The sequence below is a fragment of the Ambystoma mexicanum genome, chromosome 2q, assembly GCF_040938575.1.
Source record: "Ambystoma mexicanum isolate Mex_15411 chromosome 2q, UKY_AmexF1_1, whole genome shotgun sequence".
In the NCBI taxonomy this organism is placed as follows: domain Eukaryota; kingdom Metazoa; phylum Chordata; class Amphibia; order Caudata; family Ambystomatidae; genus Ambystoma; species Ambystoma mexicanum.
Window position 1 is genome coordinate 661,454,098 of NC_090924.1, and position 18,021 is coordinate 661,472,118.

The following is an 18,021-nucleotide window of genomic DNA, read 5'->3' on the forward strand; positions in this document are numbered from 1 at the left end:
TATCCCAGAGGGGAAAGGTGCTAAAGGTTTTTTTGAGTTGCTGCTACAACTGCTGTACATAAAACCAATGTAGGAGTTTTTTCTTTCTATCTAATGTTTATGCAAGGGGTCTATTCAGGATGGCCCTTGTTGCACAGTCAATCTTAGAATCGGGGAGAAACAATCACCATAATGGGGTTGGAGGGGTTTGATGGGATCGAGGGAGCGTCTGAAAATCAGTGGTACTTGGTTTCTACTTTTATTTCTTATCTGGATACTGGAAGGGGAAATACAACGGGGAAGATATACTGTTGAAAAAGGGATGAATGTCTGAGAATTCTAATGTGCATAGTCAACAAGAAGGGATCTGGAATGAGGGACGCGGAGATACATGATGATGTATAACAGCACGGTACGATCTGTGTCCTTGAATGTAAAAGGCCTTAACTCCCAACAGAAACGATCCATGGTACTTAAACAATCTGGAGTAGGTGTACTCTGAAAAAGAGGGAGGTATACACACTTAGATGCAAGGAGCTAGGAGGAGCCTTATGGTCATCTGGTTTGTCAAAAAAAATCAGGTGTGATTGTGCTGTTTCGGAAATCTTACAGGTCAAGAGGGGCATGGAAGGTTGGCTCTTAGAAGTGAATTGTAGCATTAGCCATACAGAGGTGACATTATGTTCTGTCTATGAACCGAACCAGCAACAACTTATATTTTGCAGTGAAGTATTGTCGTCTCTAAACACATGGAAGATAGGGCTGCCTATTTGTGGAGGGGTCCTTGCATGATAGCAGATCCCTCACAGGACTCGTCCTCACTGAGGATTGGCGCTATGGTGCCGCTCGCTCATATGGGGGACACTCTAAACACCCTCTTGCTAGAATACTATGTTATAGATACGTAGAGAACAATACATCCACAAACACAGGCATTCAGCTTTTATTCACCACCACTCTAAATGTTCTCTAGAATAGATAGCCTAACATCATAGAGGCAGATATACAAGTTATAGGCTGGTCAGACCATGACACTGCTATTGGACCTTGGCCCCTGTGTTCCACTGGATAAGCAATCGATTTGTAATGATACTTTGTATAGAGATATAGCATTCAGCAATGCTCTCAGCAAATAAATGAACACGTTTTTCCATCAGAATGACATGGGGGAAACAACACTTACCACATTTTGGGAAGCAGCCAAGGTCACCTTTCGTGGCCTTTCAATAACCGAAGGAGCAGCGAAGAAGAGGGAAAGGCTATTGCACAAGTCTAAGCTGAAGCAAATGCATTACAGAGAAAGAGGCGGCCCTGAAGAGTGGCAAAGACCACCTGCAAGGAAAGCTCAGTGAAGTCAGAGAACTAAGACAAGAGCTCAGGGAAATCTGGAAGGGGAAGGCAATAGCACAGCTTAGGTTTGTGAAACAGAGGTATTATGAAAAGGTTGATAAAACTCATATGCTCACTTGAGAGGCCAGAGTGTGGCGAGGTTGGTCTATCAAATTAAATATGAAAAAGGCACAATACTCAACCAACTACTAGAAATTGCATAGCTGGTCTGTCAATATAAAGCCCGGCTATGCACAACCGAAAATGAATGCGATGAGAGAGATATACAGACCTATTTAAAAAAGCATACCCTCTGAACATTATCATTGTAGGAGAGAACACTTTTAAATGCACCAATACATAGCGCGACTTTCTCAAATCAATCTCAAAGTAAAAAGCAGCCTCTGCACCAGGTCCGGATGGATTCAATTCAGTATTTTATAAGAGACATGGACCCATGCATGCACCATTTGTAATTAAACAGTTCAACAACTTTTCTAGATGGTGGGAGAGCCCTAGACATTTTCACAAAGGCGAGGATATTATTTTTGAGGAAGGGAGAGATAAACTAGATTGTGGATCTTACCGCCCCATCTCCCTGATCAACCTTGATGCCAAGATAAATTCTAGTGTCCTGGCGGGAAGGATGATCATGGTCTTGCCTGAATCAGGTGGGCTTTATGAGGGGTATACAATGGGCAGGTAATGTCCTTAAGATCCTAGATCTTATGCCTGGTATAGAAGACAAAGGGCCTCATTATAGGTTTGCCGGTCCGGAAACAAGGGAGCTGTTAAGCTCACAGGCACCCTTGTTTCTGGACCGGCAAACTATGAGTCTGCCTGCCAGAGCTGATGTGACTGACAGGTCTGACCCTGCTGGCCTCAGGATAGGACTCTAGGGAGTGGGGACACGGATGCTCCAGCCCTGCTGCAAATGGTGCCGGTGCTTCCGTGAACGATCTGCCTACTGTGGCCGCTTCGGCCAACAGGGTCAGACACTCCCATGTCCCTACCCCCATAAGGTCCAGTCGGAATCTATGGGAATGGGGACTTACATTTTACCAGCGCCTGCCTTCCTGGGCCGCCAGACTTGGAATCTCCCATTGGCACTGGGAAGTCAGGCAGCAGTAAAATGTTATGAGCACAGCAGCAACCCACCAATAGCACCGGCAGGGTTACCGCCGTAATGAGGCCCAACGACATGGACCTGTCCTGATCTCAATCGATGGCAAAAAAGCCTTTGGCAGGGTTGAATGGCCTTTTATAGAGTCTTTTATGGAGGCTGTTTTATGAGAGGTGGGCCTGGGCCCTAGGTGGTTCTCAGGAGTTATGTCTCTGTATAGAAATACAAGAGCTAAAGTTGTAGTTAATGGCGTGCATTGACAGAATGTCAACCGAGCCATAGGACCCTACAGGGTTGCCGGTTGTCTCCATTGATTTTTTCGCTGGCACTATAATCTTTGGCACCGGCCATATGCTTGAGGGAACAGATACATGGTATAGTGAAGTACGACAGGGATTAAAACCGTACCCTGTTCACAAATTACATATTAACGTACTTAACGTGTCCAGAGACTTCCGTCCGGGCGCTTATAGCAACTATAACGGATATGGCAGGATGTCAGGCGTTATAATTCACCTGAATAAAACACTGGCCTTGCCTCTATCAGTGAATGCCTCTAAGGTAAGCCGACACCTATTGAATCACGGAATTCAGATAGATGTTAGGGGCATTAAATACCTGGGAGGGACCATCACAAGGAGGCACATGGAGCAAATGATCCATCGTTATGGTATACAATTAAAAAAGACCTACACACAATGTCAGAAATCATGTTGTCATGGGCGGCCTATCTCATGTCCATAAAAATTAACATCCTGCTATTCTGATGTTTTTGTTTCAGGCTCTCCCAATAGCATTCCCAGCTACCTTTCACAGTGTATTGAAACAATGCTCCTCACATTATTATGGCTTGGAAGAAAACCACAAATAGCATACAACACACTGATATTACCTAAGGAGAGGGGAGGGATGGGAATCCTGGATCTCCATGAATTCTTCAGAGCTGCACAGCTCTGAATATTGGTAGACCACCTAAGAGAAAACATAAAGAAACAGTGGATAGTGCCAGAAAATTGCCTTTTTACACAAGTTACCCTAGGGAAGAGATTATGGGTTCCTTGCAGGCGTTTACCAAACATAATACGCACACATCCAGTTTTGTCAGTGCTTTGGAGGGTGTTACGTCATGGCCATCACCTCTCAGATGTATATGGGCCCCTCCTTTCAGAGACAAAATTATAGACCCCTTAAGATTTCAGCATTATTACGAAGCAGGGCTGATTAGAGCAGGACAGGTGTGGACAGAGGGACACATTTTACAGGATGCTGAATTAGAAGATTCCCTGCCTGTGGGCCCGATGCCTCCCCTGTTATACTTACAATGAATGGGCTCCCTAGCAGACCAGCAATGGGAGAATAGTCTGAGGTGCCCATAAACACTATTCATACAGGTCCTTAATTCACATGTCAGCATGAAAGGATCCATCTCTAAACTGTACAATTCTCTTCTAACAATGGTTCATTTAGAGACTACAAACACACCGAAACAATGAATCAGATACCTGGAACTACAGGAAGAAACAGACCTATGGCAGATAATCTACAGGGATCTTTGTTTCTCCACCATAGTAGTCCAATATAAAATGCACAATTGCAGGCTCTTATTCAGATGGTACCTAACCCCCCAAAGGCTCTCTGAAATGTATCCTGATGGGAATTCTTCTGCTAGAGAAACTGAAATCTTATGAGCACTTTTTGGCATATGTGGTGGGAGTGCACCTTAGGACAGCAATATTGGAAAGAGGATTACATGTGGATTAAAACCATGTGGCCTCATTACAGGTTTGCCGGTCCAGAAACAAGGGTGCCGGTAAGCTCACCAGCACCCTTGTTTCTGGATTGGCAAACTACAAGTTTGCCTGCCAGAGCCACTGTGCCCAACAGGTCTGACCCTGCCGGGCGCAGCAATCGTGGTAGGCAAGCTCTTCACGGAAGCGCCGGCATCTTTAACAACACTGCCGGCACTTCCACGTCCCCACTCCCATAGAGTCCTATGGGATTCAATGGGAATTGGAACTAACATTTTACTGGTGCCTGACACCCCAGGCCACCAGATTTATATTGTCCCGGTGCACCGGGAAGTCAGGCACCAGTAAAATTGTACGAATCTGGTGGCAATGCGCCGGTAGCACCAGCGGGGTTAACACCGGACTCGTAATGAGGCCTTTAGAAGGTAGAGAATGGAAACTGTCCTCCTAATTGATATGATATGATATGATATGATATCATATGATATGGCTTTTATAACACACCTGCACACAAGTGTTTCTAGGTGTGACAAGATAAGGAGAGGGAAACAAAGGGAGGACAAAACAATGCCTTGTGTCATTCAGATCATGCAAGTGTAGGGCGGGAGCAGGGGAGAAGTTCAAAAGGGGGGGTGGAGAAGTGCAGGTGACAGAGTTCAGCCAGTGTGTGGCTAAGTGCCAGTAATGAGAGAGTGCAGCCAGCGGGTGGCTCATGAGTGCAAAGAGAGGGGGCTGTAGGGTTACAGATACAGACCACAAGGGCTGTGGGGCCAAAAGTCAGTGTGAGGTGCAACTGGACAGGGAGGGACCTGGGCCCATATTCATAGGGTGGACAGGTTACCGGGGCGTAGAACAGATGGATCTTCAGCATGGGAGAGGAAGAGAGAAAGCAGAAGCTAAGAGGAATGTCTTGAGTTGCTTCCGGAACCAAATATAGTTCTGCTCAAGATTGAGTGAGGTAGAGAGGCTATTCCAGAGGGAGGCCCCAGCTGAAGAAAGAGATCTTCCCCCAACTCTCTGCTGGGAAAAAGGGGCTAACCCTCAGAGAGTTGGAGCTAGATGAGCGAAGAGCTCGAGAAGGGAGATACTTTGGAAGAGAGAGTTGAATGTAGTGTGGATGAAGGCCCCAGAAAGCCTTGTGGACAATTCAGAGGGTTTCAACTTGATCCTTGCCATTACTGGGAGCTAATGAAGAGATTTCAGAGCTGGAGAGATAACATCCCTGTACTTGAGGCCAAGGACAAGTCTTGCAGTCCTGTTCTGGATAAGTTGTACAGGACGGAGAGTAGAGACAGGAAGATGTATAAAGAGGCTCTTGCAGTAGTCCAGCCTTGAGAGGTCCAGACCTCTGGAGATAGTGAGATTCTGGGGGAAAGTGAGAAGGGGAAGAATACCTCTGAGGAGGTGCAGTTGATAGGTTGACTTCTTAGAGACATCCAAAATGTGAGGAGAGAAGGAGAGGGTGGAGTCATAGATGACCCCAGGGTTCTTAGCCTCACAGATAAGAGAAGGAAGAGGACCCAGACTGGGCAGCCAGAACAAAAGAGGAAAGGAGGGAGCTTTTGTTCCAATGAGGAGATTGTCCATTTTACTGACATTGAGGCAGATATCATTAGCGGCACACTGCTCTGAATTTCAGACAGTCAGAAATGAGAGAAGGAGTAGTGGGAGCCGAGGGAGCCTGCAAGAGAGCTGGGTGTCATCTTCAGAGCACTGAAAGTTGGAGCAGAGAGCAGCTATGCGGTGGGCGAAAGGAGACAGCTATTGGTTGAGCAGCCAGGGAGCGAGGTTAGACTACTCAGGAACACCACAGGTAGTGCTTCTGGCCACTCTGAAGCCCGACTGATGGTCCCGGAGACAATCAACAGATTCAGTGTGAAGGTTACGCTGGGAGATGGCCAGCTTTTCCAAGAGTTTTCCCCAGATAGGAATGATAAAGGCCAGGTGATAGTTAGCCGGAAAGGGAAGATCAGCAGAGTGCTTTTTTTTTTGTAAACATGTTTTTATTATTTTTTGGTACAAAAATAAACCTCAACACAAATATTTCTCCCAACCCCCCCCCTCCCCGGAAGAGTCTGGGTCCTCATCGGTTTTTCACTTCTGGAACGTTTACATGCTGTATATGTCTGATATTTTAATGTTGTGAGGGCACCATTGTTCCATGTAGTCTGATTTCAAATATTCCAGCACTAGTCCCCATTCCTTCATGAAGGAGTTGTTTTGGTCCTGGAGATGGTGTATGATCTTTTCAATGGTCATTTGGGACCACACCTTTTGCAGCCAGGTGTATACCAGAGACGGGTCTCATTTCTTCCAGCTTTGAGCTATCGTTGCCCATGACGCGATAACTAGGCCCATGAAGCTCCTCCATTGTGCTTTGTGGAGTCTCTTAGCCTGTGGGTCTTTAAATCCGCACAACCACACTCTGTCCCCCATTTGGTCTGCCTCTGGGAATATTTTCATGATTTCCAATCGCACTTCCTTCCAGAAGCCCTTTACTCCCTGGCAGTCCCACCAGATATGCCTCCAGGTTCCTGTGTCCGGGCACCCCCTTCAGCAGCGATACGACTTTGCTGGGTACATTGATTTGAGCCTCTCTGGGGTGTAGTGCCATTGGGTGATTATTTTCAGCCACATTTCTCTGGTTTGGACTGCCCGGGTGAGTTTTGGGATACCTCTCCAAAGTTCTTCCCATTGTTGCCTGGTTATTTGTTCCCCCAGCGTGGCTTCCCATCTCCTCATGTATGTCCATTTGATTTCTCCTCCTTGTGTGTAAATAAAGGTATAAAGGGTTGACACTAGTTTTTTGTCTCCTGAGTTAGATATTATGTACTTTTCAAATGGTGTAAGGTCCCTTGTGGCTGCCTGGAAGACCTCTGGTGTACTTAGCCAGTGTGTTATTTGCTTGTATCTATAACGATCGGCTTCTGTTAGTTTCCACATATTTTTACATACCGCGAAAGTTCGTATTTCATTGTCCTGGATCATTTCACCAATTTTCCTGCATCCTGCTGTTTCCCATTTTTCAAAACCGCCGAATTCCTGTCCCGGTGGGAACTGAGGTTTTCGGCAGATTGGCAGATTGGTTTCCACAGTAGGTCCTCCAGGGGGGTCCTGGCGACCGCCCTGTCTTGTGTTATCCAGATCGTCTGTTGGTCCTCCCCCATCCATTCCTTGAGGATGCAGAGTTGGGCTGCCTGATAATATTTTTTAAAGTGTGGGAGGGACATTCCGCCTGCCTTGATTGGTGCCGTGAGAATGGCTCTGGAGACCCTCGGGAGTTTCCTGTTCCACACAAATTGCGATATGGCTTTGGAGAGTGCTTTGAAGAAGGAGTTAGGGACTGTTACTGGGAGGGCATGGAAATGGAAGAGCACCCTGGGGAGTGTGTTCATTTTTACTGATTGAATTCTACCCCACCATGAGATCCTAAGCGGCACCATCTTTCTAGATCCTGCCTAACTCTAGCCAGGAGGTGTGTGTAGTTGTTCTTATAGATCTTGTCCACTCTGTGTGTGAGCGTCACCCCCAGGTATTTGATACCCTCCTCCACTGTTTTTAGACATAGCCGGCCTGCTACTGTTTCTAATGTCTCCTTGTCTCCCGCAAGGAGCATGATCTCTGATTTATTCTTGTTAATCTTAAGGCCTGATATCGCCCCAAATTCCTCCAGTATTTCTATGGTTCTTGTCAGAGAGTTCCCAGGGTCTTCCAGGGCCATAAGCATGTCTTCTGCATATTCAATAACTTTATGTTGCCTGCCCGCCATCTCGATCCCCCTTACCTCCTCCGAATCCCTTATCTTGATTAGGAGAGGCTCCAAAAATAAAGCATATAGCAGAGGTGATAGGGGGCATCCCTGTTTCGTACCCCTTGAAATCTCCACCCTATAGCTGAGTGCTTTTTAAGGAGGGGGTGCACAAGGGAGTGCTTCAAGGGGAGGGAAAAGTTCCAGTGGCAAAAGAGTGATTGCAGAAATTGGCAAAGGCTGGAGCAAGAATGTCGATGTGGTCCTTGATGGTTTTGAAAGAACAGGGAGGAACCTGTTTTGATGAGGCTTTCATCAATCATACTTGTCTATAAACATGTTCTGGGATGAACAAGGGCAAGGAAGAGAAGTTAGAAGGAGAGGAGGCCACAGGCAGGCCAGACATGGAGGACAAGGAGGAGGAGGAAGAGAGGGTGGGCAGGATGTTCTGAGTTGTAGTGTTGAAATGAGAGGTCAAGGCTGTGCAGAGGGACTAGGAAGTAACAGGAGATGTAGAGACTGCAGCAGAGATGGCCAGCACCTTGCAGATTTTGACAGGTATAGCTAAATTGTTAGTTGCTGCAGAGATGCAGGCTTCAATGTGTGCTCTCTTCTTGGCTAGGCCAGTTTGTCAGTCCGGGAAGATCAAGTCTACACCCCCACCAGGACTGTTGGTTCTAGACGCAGAGAGGAACTTGTAGTCAGCAGTAAGGAGAGTGTAAAAGCTTGTGACAGAGCTGGCCGTGAACCACGTCTCAGTCAGACCGACGATATCCAGATCAAGGTATTCCAGGATACAGTAGATGTCAGAGGAGTATTTGACAGCTGAGCGAGAGTTGACAGTGGCAATGTGGAGCAGGTTACCACCTTTAAAATACTTCTGTGGAGGGCTACAGTTCAGAAGTATGCCCTGAGGAAGTGTTGGAGGCATCTGAGGATGGTAGAGGAGGAAGGAGGAGAGGGCAAGGGAGCCGAGGAAGAGGAGGAGGGTGCCAGAGGGGTGGCAGACGAAAGAGGCAACAGGGTGGCCCGAGGAGCAGCGGGGGCAGCTATAGAGGTTGCAGAGGAAGAAGGAGGCAGAGGAGCCAAAAAGGAGAGAAAAGGGAGAGCAGGATAAGAAAGGAAGTTGATATGGCGTGGGAAGCATCTATCAAAAAGGAGGAGGTAGGCCTGATGGCTTTGCACAAAGACAGTGCCATTTAGGTAAATATTAATTATGGTCTTGGAGGAGCGGAAGGGGGCATGAAAGGGCCTCCCATGGAGTTCCACCATTAATGGGTGAAGAGGAAAAAACTAGAAAGAAAAGAGAACATATGAAGGGTCCATAGGCATGGAGAGGGAATGACAAGGAGTATGTTGTTAAGGGTCTGGAGGAACCACTGGCGTAGTTATCAGCGATGGGGAGGTCTGGGCTGGAATCCAGGATATCTGAACTTCTTCCGACCATTCGTAGTGAGGATAGGATAGTCGATAGGAAAACAGTTAGAGAAGATAGTGGAGACAGACAGCACCATGTGGGTGCAGTTGGCAGAGTGGGGGGAAAAGAGAGAGTGGAGAGTGAAGGGTGAGTGGTGGGCTAGGGGGCAAGTAGGAGGTGAGAGGGGGAGAAACACTAGGATGAGGGGCGGATACAGGAGGAGGGCACAGAGCGGACAGAACAATGACTGAAATCAGATACAAAATATAGACAAGCAAACAAGAACAACACGTTGCAAGAAAAAAGAACAATCAAACAAGGAAAGAAGGAACACACAGCTCGGATGCAGACAATAACATGATGCAAACAACCAGGAGAAACAAAATCACCAAGACAGAGCAATCGACCAGGGAACCTAGTAAAAGAATGAACAGTAGGGATACAATGACACAAACAACACAACTTCCAAGGCAGAGCAATCAACCAGGGTAACCTAGGAAAGAATTAACAACAAGGATGCAGGCAGTACAATCTAATCAAGCAACCAAGGATGTAAACAATCCAAGGTAGGGCAAATACCAAGGGAACCTAGAGGGAAAGAAAACAGCAAACCATGGAAACAAAATCACAGAGTACACAGTAGGTTAGGGGAAGGGGGTGAGGAGGGTGAATTAGTACACTTTAGTACTGAAAACCAGGAGGATGGGTATGTAAACTGTCTCACATGCCAAGGAACTTGTACTTGGCAGCGAGAGTGTGTCTCACTACCCTTGGAAGAGACACCATCTCCCAATAGGAGGGGAAATGACAAGAAAGACCCACACACTGTATGAAATGGAAAGCTTGACAGCCATATTAATGGAATCCCATGCCCACATAGACTTGGAATGGCTTCCCTTTCTGGATTATTACAGATGATAGGAGCAGAGATGGCATGCTAGGGCTGTGATGGAGTGTACAGTCTATTATCCGATTAAAAGAGACCCAGAAAAGATCAGCATTGGGCCTTGTTGGACATCCGAGCAAGCAAAGGACATAAGCAGCATGTTTAAATTCCCCCTAATGTATTAACTGGTATTTGTCTTCTAATATTTCCCAAATACTTTGTGCCATTGAACGGGTTGTGGAGGGAGGGAGGGAGTGAGTGAGTGAGTGAGTTCGGGAGAAGGGTGTGGAAAGGAAGGAAGTTTGGTATAAAATAGGAACTGTAATGTTATCATGCAAAATTCCGTAATTAAGTTCTGGTGATGCAACAACCACAACTTGGACTTGTATATCGTTTGGAATGTTTTGGGAACCCTCGGGTTCTAATGTGCTTTAATGTTGGTACATGGTGAAATTTCAAAAATAATCAAAGCTGTTCCTTACAGTTTTAACAGCAACAACTTACAATCGAAGATGCCATTCTTCCCCAGGCAGAACAACATTTGATTGCAATACCCAGACATAACTTTATTTTATGCATGATCTAATCATACAGTAAATACAGGTTTTATATGTGCTGTTTTTTTTTCTTCAATTTAAATCAATATTTTACCATGACTTTGGACCAATAACGAGCGCTAATTTGTGTTGACTTTTGAGACCAACTCCTGCCAGAAGGGTGTGTGGAACGATACACAAATATCATCTATGGATGTTCTGTTCAGCTACATTGTTTAGGTTGGATTCTTAGGCAGTCTCTTTGTCATTATTCATGACAAATTTCTTTTACATTACATAGGGGGTCATACGCTATTAGCGCCATGGCTGCCTCCAAACCCGGGTCTGGGTCCTGTCTGGCTGAATGGGGACTTGCCGGGACATCCCAACCTATGCGGACCCGGTAAGTCCCAATTCAGTTTACCATTCCCCATTCCCATTTGAGCCCCCATAGGGCTCAATGGGAATGGGGAATTCGCTAATAACGGGCCCGCAAATTGCAGACCCATTATTAGCTCCAAGGTCCCTTAACGGGACACGCAGAGAACGGCTGGTTAGACCAGCTGTTCCTGCTGGGACCCGCTAAGGGACCTCAGAATAGGGCGGTAAAGGTTTACCAGCACCAGCATCATTACCAGTGACCGTTAACCCTTACCGCCCAACTCGTAATGACCCCCATAGATTGGCCTAATTTTTACACAAGGAATATGGCATTTGAATTTGTAAACTGAATTTATTAACTGTATGGAGAATAAGGACATAAGGATGTTTTCAAAATGAACTAATTTTCAAAGTGTAGTTTTTAAATTGTTTTATTGGTGTTTTTATCCTATGTTTCAAATATGTTTTGCAGAACAATCTTTTATGATTATTTCATTCAATTATATTTTTTATTGAAAGGACTGGTTTCGTTATATGACAACTCAAATTGATGAATTTGAACAAGTTAAACAATATATGTTATCTGTGAAGATCATAAAGAAGTAATAATCTTGTCATGTGCAATTACAGATCCCCATGGGCCATCCTTTACCATTGGAAAAGCGGTGTGGCTGCTTTGGGGTTTGGTGTTCAACAACTCTGTGCCAGTGCAGAATCCCAAAGGGACGACCAGCAAGATCATAGTGTCAATATGGGCCTTCTTTGCCGTTATCTTTCTGGCCAGCTACACTGCCAACCTTGCCGCATTCATGATTCAGGAGGAGTTCGTTGACCAAGTGACTGGGCTAAGTGATAAAAAGGTAGGATTTCTGAAAAACTTTAGTGCATACGGTTGCTACCATGTCAATGAAATAAACCATCAAACGGTTGCCCTATGCACATCCCATCATGGAAAATAGTTCCATGGAAAGATCTTTGAGCGCCACTAGCCAAGAGCTCAAAAGAGAATGATTTTTTTCTCTATGTGATGCCATACCGAGCAACAAGAAACATGCACAAATCTATGCATTTGCCTAGAGAAAAACCAAGGGAAGGGTTTTATTTCTTAAAAATACACTGCAGGAGACAAGCAAACATGAATAAGAAACAGCTCATTAATCAATTAATGGTTGGCGACAATTTAAATATTTAGGACAACAGTGAACCAATTTCATTTTGACAAGAAACAAGTGACAAATTAACAAAAAGAGAAGTGTACACATGTGCGTAAATAGGCATCAACCAACAACACATAGAAATCAGTCAATCACCAATAAACAATATTCTGGGATCTCAGGGCACAAAGAAAAGTAATCAAAATGGCACTAGTAGCCAAAATTGAAAAGTCAATGAAAATGAAGCACTGCTGGGGCAGTTGAAGGGTAGATTCAGGAAGTACTTTAAAACATTATTTAATTTGCAGAACAGGAAACAACTATCTGCTCAGCTCTTTTCAATACAAGTTGAATTCTTAATTTAAATAGTATAGGATATAACTGAGAAGAAAAAATATATCTTAAAAACAACTTTGAATTTAGTAGATGCGAAGCGGTTGCAGTGGTATAGTCCTGTTTGTACTGCTTTATTTAATTGAAACATACAAAACTCCCTTATTACGAACAAAAAATTGTAATGGGTATCTTTCAAGCACACCCAAAAGGTACGTGGGTGCTAGGGAATACTGATTAAAAGGAGTGGAGGGGGGAGAGGGGAACCAAGGATTGATTATGCTGGGATTGTTCCATAGAGGGAAATATGGGAAATAAAAACAACAAATATGATCGAGAATGGAAGCATTTTTAAAATCTTCATAGGCCTTTTAAACTTTATTTTGAAGCTTTATTTCGAATATAGAGTGAAGATGAGGAAGGGGAGCAATGAGGAAATTACCAATCAAAGTAAAGTGTGTCACTCGTCTTTAATATAATATAAATGATCCTCAGCAGTGAATTTTGTAACAAGCACTCAATTTGCTTTCCAAATTATGAGGTATTTTTGGCTAAGCTCAAAAATAGTCACTATAATCACATTCAATAATTTGTGACATTCTTTGAAGTGCATAATATTGTAGTAATTATGAAAAGATTTAAAATGGTGGTTTTGGCAAAACGAAAAAATGTACACATCTTCACGGGATAAGGAGAGAAATCGTAGACATGCTTTCTAATTTTTGCATATGAATTTCATTTTCTATCAGCTGGTTCCAATTAGAGACTTTATTAAATTAAAGAACCTTTCCATCACCCATCAATGCCATTGCAAAACTGCACCTTCCTACTTCTCACAAAGACTGCCCGCAACATATCAGACCATATGCTCCTCCAACAGTCACAAGCTGATCGTTCCCAGATTCAAAAGAGAAAGAGCTGATGGCTCAAGCTTCCCTGTCACTGCCGCCTCCTCTGGAACTCCCTACGAATTGCTCTCAAAACAGAAGCTTCTTTCAAATCCTTCAGGAAACAACTTAAGACATGGCTTTTCAACTGACTATTCCTCCCCTGCCAACACTTCTCTGAAACCTTTATCCCACCACAACGCCCAGACGATGTAACTTGATTACTTGCTACCCTCATGTTTATCAACTGTACCTCATGTAACTAGCGCCCAGTTTCCTGCTGGGCCGCACACGCTTTACAAATGCAAAAATAGATAAAATAAATTTGGTTTTTACTTCTTTAGCAGGATAAATCTGTGTCTGCTTTCCAAAACGTTTTGGGAGCCCCTCTAGTGAGAATGAACACTACCAAATAATCTGTTCTCTGGTATGGTTCCCATTTAGGAGGGTCTAAAAACACATTTTAGCTCACATAACCTTTCAAAGAGGAGAACTATCCATTTGTATAGCAGTCTGGTTTTTGTTTATGTCTTGATGGGCCTCATCTGTGAGTTGAACCTGTGGCTACCTAGGCACATAGAGCAAGGGGTCCTTGTCTGGAAAGCCATTCAAACTTAGGGTGAAATCCAAAGTGTACCAAATTTATCGACATTGTGGGAGACTCTATACTAAGATAAACATTGCCAAATAACCTGTTATGTGGAATTGCTTATGCAATAGAATTTTGGGGCTATGCAAATGTACATCATTTGATGGTGGTCATAATTCAGTGTTACAACCAGGCCTCTAAGGTTACCAACCTCTAAAGCAAAATAAATAGTGCATTTTGAGTTAGGACTTCCCGCAATGTCCAATAACAGCCTGGCTAAAGTGAGTTTGTCTATCTGGTATGGACAGTAATGAGCGAGTATTCATAATTTTTCTATAGGTGGTATTTTAATGTGAGTAAAAAATATATATTGCCTATGTTTATAACCAGTATAATAATAGGGTATTTAGAAGCTTTGTCCTCTCTCTTGAAGTATCTCTGGGCGTTGTTTACAACTATTTGTTGGCATTTATGTGAAGAAAAGAGCTCCAGATACTCCAGAAACTTGGACATATTGCAATAATGAGATTGATACCTCTGGATATGAATATTAGCAACAACTAATGGGAAATTTCTAATGGAGTAAGTTTAATTTGTAATATAAATGCCACCTGCTATGCATTTTTAAATAGATTTTGGTGTGAGGTGTTGTTTTATTCCTCAATTGCCTTGTAACATTTCTAATGCTTTTAGTTAACGTGTTTGTTATTCACTGACAGTAAATATTATGTTCATGTATAAGGATAATAATTTAAGAATACACATTATTATTTCATACAACACAATGAAACCTGTGAATCCAATTTGACAGTCTTTTTGTATTTAAATTACAAATGTTTTAGAGACATAGGTTGGAACAGACTTGACATACCTGCAGGTACTTTATTGTGTGGTAGGAGTCACTGGCTACATGACCAAAGATATTAAAATGGAGTATCTGCAGACTGTGGGCCTCATTACGACCCAGGCGGTAAATTACTACCTGGGTCCTACCTTTACCACCATGGCGTAAACTACGTTTACGCCATGGTGGTTGGCGGACTTACCGCCCCATTCCGATGTGAGTGGGGCGGTAAGTCCCCATTAACCCATTTACCCTTCCCCATTCCCATTTTTGCCCCATAGGGCATAATGGGAGTGGGGAAGGCGTTAATTACGCCACCGTAAATTACGGTGGCGTAATTAACAACAAGGTCCCTTAGCCCCATGGATTTTAACACCTGCTAAAAGCAGGTGTTAAAACCTCCATGGCGCTAAGGGATCTCGGAATCAGGCGGTAAGGGTCGGCGCTGTTTACGCCGCTGTAAACCCCTTACCGCCTGGGTCCTAATGAGGCCCTGTTAAAGGTTAACAGAGGAGTATCTGTAAATTCACTGCTGGAACTAACACATTTTGATATCGTTCATGGTAAAGCATAAACTCTATTATCAATACACCAAAAAAGGTCCTAGGGTAAATGTACTACTTGTGTGGGAGTTGAAACAGTCCTTGCAGTCACTGCGGGAAAAGCGGGAATGGCCGAAGAAAGGTAAAGACATCAACAAGTCCAGGCAATTCCATTAGGTACCTGACCTGTGACTATGAGTTGGTGCTCATGATGCCAGTAATGGGGTTTACCTACTAAAAGTGGGTTTGCCAGTACATTGCTGCCTAAAGGCAGGACTATGTACATTTGCCAGTACATTGCTGCCTAAAGGCAGGACTATTCCACAGATTTCTTCTCTCATTATAAGGTGAGGTCTATCAGGACAAGCTGATATCCAATCTGATATAGGAAAGTCAGCAACAGCAACAGGAAAGTTTGCAGTATGGTCAGAAGTGGCATATTCAGCCATACCATTCATGGATCCTGGGATTACACAAGAATTTAATTTGAGATACACCATACACACAGTTGGGCTACGAGAAACATAGCGTGACTTAGGAAGTCTGACCGCAAATCAATGGGAGAAAGGACATACTTTGTGTATCAATTGTTTTATATGAATTGAGTATCTGACATAAATTCATGTTTAAAGTTGTCTCATGGACTTTTAATAATTGCAATTTTGTGCAATTCTGTGAAGTATGGTGAGTATTATGTTTGTGTAATATTGTGTTTTTGAATTTTATAATAAAGTGATATTTGTATTTTGTAAGGCATTAGACCCCAATTGGAAGAGCTATTATTTGGTTTAAACTCTTCTTAGAAGATTATGAAGACCCGAGTAGTGACATTTGCCCTGGGACCTTTTTAGGTGTATTTATAATACATATTCCCACGTAGTAGGACAGTCCATTATCTGGCAGTGGGTTTAGCTATTGTGAAAATATATCTGATAAACTGTTTTATAGAAAGCCAAATGCGTGCTTGCTCTGTAACCTAATGGGTAGATGTTTCACGTAAAACATTTCCAAGAGCCTATCTCACTAAAGAGCAGTAGATAGTTTCAAGTTCTTTGAAGGATGTATCCGGCAAATTACAACACATGCTGTTCTCTTCATTAGTGCATAAAAGATGTATATTTGTACTTAATATATTAATATATTTGTATAGCGCCTCACAGAATGGTACACAAAGTGTAAAGCAAAGTTCAGTGACAAATCAATCAGAAAGAAAGAAGATGTTCCTTGAGACATATCTTAAAAAAGAAAAGGGAAAAATCGAGCAAAGGGACAGAGGAAGGGCATTCCAGGGCTTAGCAGCAAGTAAGCAAAAAGAACGAAAATAAGAAGACGCATAGGGGGACATGGGACAGGCAAAAGAAATTGAGATTGAGACCTGAGAGAACGAGATGGTGAATACATGGACACAAGAGAGAAAAGATAAAGGACGAGCAACGCCACAAAGACAGTTAAAACAATGGTAAGAATTGTAAACACTATTGATCATCTGCAAGTTCAGAGGATACTTATATCTACATGTAATAGAGCAGGTCAGGAATAAAGTAAAGTTCACATTAACTTTAGGTCCTTTTCTCAGTATTTGTCCAGGCAACGCTATTCTATTATAATGCACAGAGATTTTGAAAATAATCAAACCATAAGAAGCACATGATGTAAAAATGCATTGCTACACCCAGTGGTAAAGGGGATAACACAGTTCACAAGTAGCTACATCCACTGTTAACCACATGAAATAAAATGTAATGTGTTCAGAGTGACAACATGAAGTGGCGGCCATGTGTTGAAAAGTGTTAATTGCATGTAGGGGAGCACCGACCTTAACAGTTACGTGTTGTTAGTGTCCCAACATGCATTTTTTTTATTTTTTACAAACGTGAATCTCTACCTCTGTGTTTAGATTCACATTTACCTGCTATAGCATTACATTTAGGCACTCATCTTTAATTGATATATTTAGGGTGCACCCATGTGCCGCACACAATGTATTCCAGGTGATTTTCTCACATCATTTTGTCATCAGCGCTGCCACATCAAATAGTTCACCAGGTTAACCTAAACATTACAAACTCACCCAGTGCTTTCTATGTTGCATAGTAGAACACACTAATGATGCTTACATTTGCTGCCAATTCATATCATACAAAATGCTACCAACTGGACCTCTGTCGCCCAGCCGCAATGTATATGGAAGCTCTCCTCACAGAAGACATGCACATTCCTGCAGTTCTGCTTTCCTCTTCAACGTCCATTCCTTGGCGATGGTCACCCTGGTATTCAAATGCCCCATGTGCAACTCCTCAATGCATCCCCCACTCCACTGCAACAAAGTCATTATTGCCATGGACCATTATTAGAGCACAGTTTCTGCTGCACTGACAATGTGATTGCCATTATGTAAGCCTGGTAGTGGCCCGGCAAGTAATGGCCTAAACAAGCAAGGGCATTATGTATTGTGGGGGGAATTTACATGATGTTATAGCCTACCACACAGGACATTATAGCCATTAGCACTCTGCTGGTAGTTG

General features: G+C 43.4%; 1 protein-coding gene across 2 annotated transcripts in view; it reads left to right on the top strand.

Moving 5' to 3' along the window:
* GRIN2A (glutamate ionotropic receptor NMDA type subunit 2A) overlaps nucleotides 1–18,021 on the top strand; it is a 2,125,912-nt gene that overhangs the window by 1,748,399 nt on the left and 359,492 nt on the right. For both annotated transcript variants that reach the window (XM_069647845.1, XM_069647844.1), the window contains one exon: nucleotides 11,778–12,007. In XM_069647845.1, coding sequence (XP_069503946.1) covers nucleotides 11,778–12,007 — 230 coding nt within the window. The remainder of the gene's footprint in view (nucleotides 1–11,777; nucleotides 12,008–18,021) is intronic.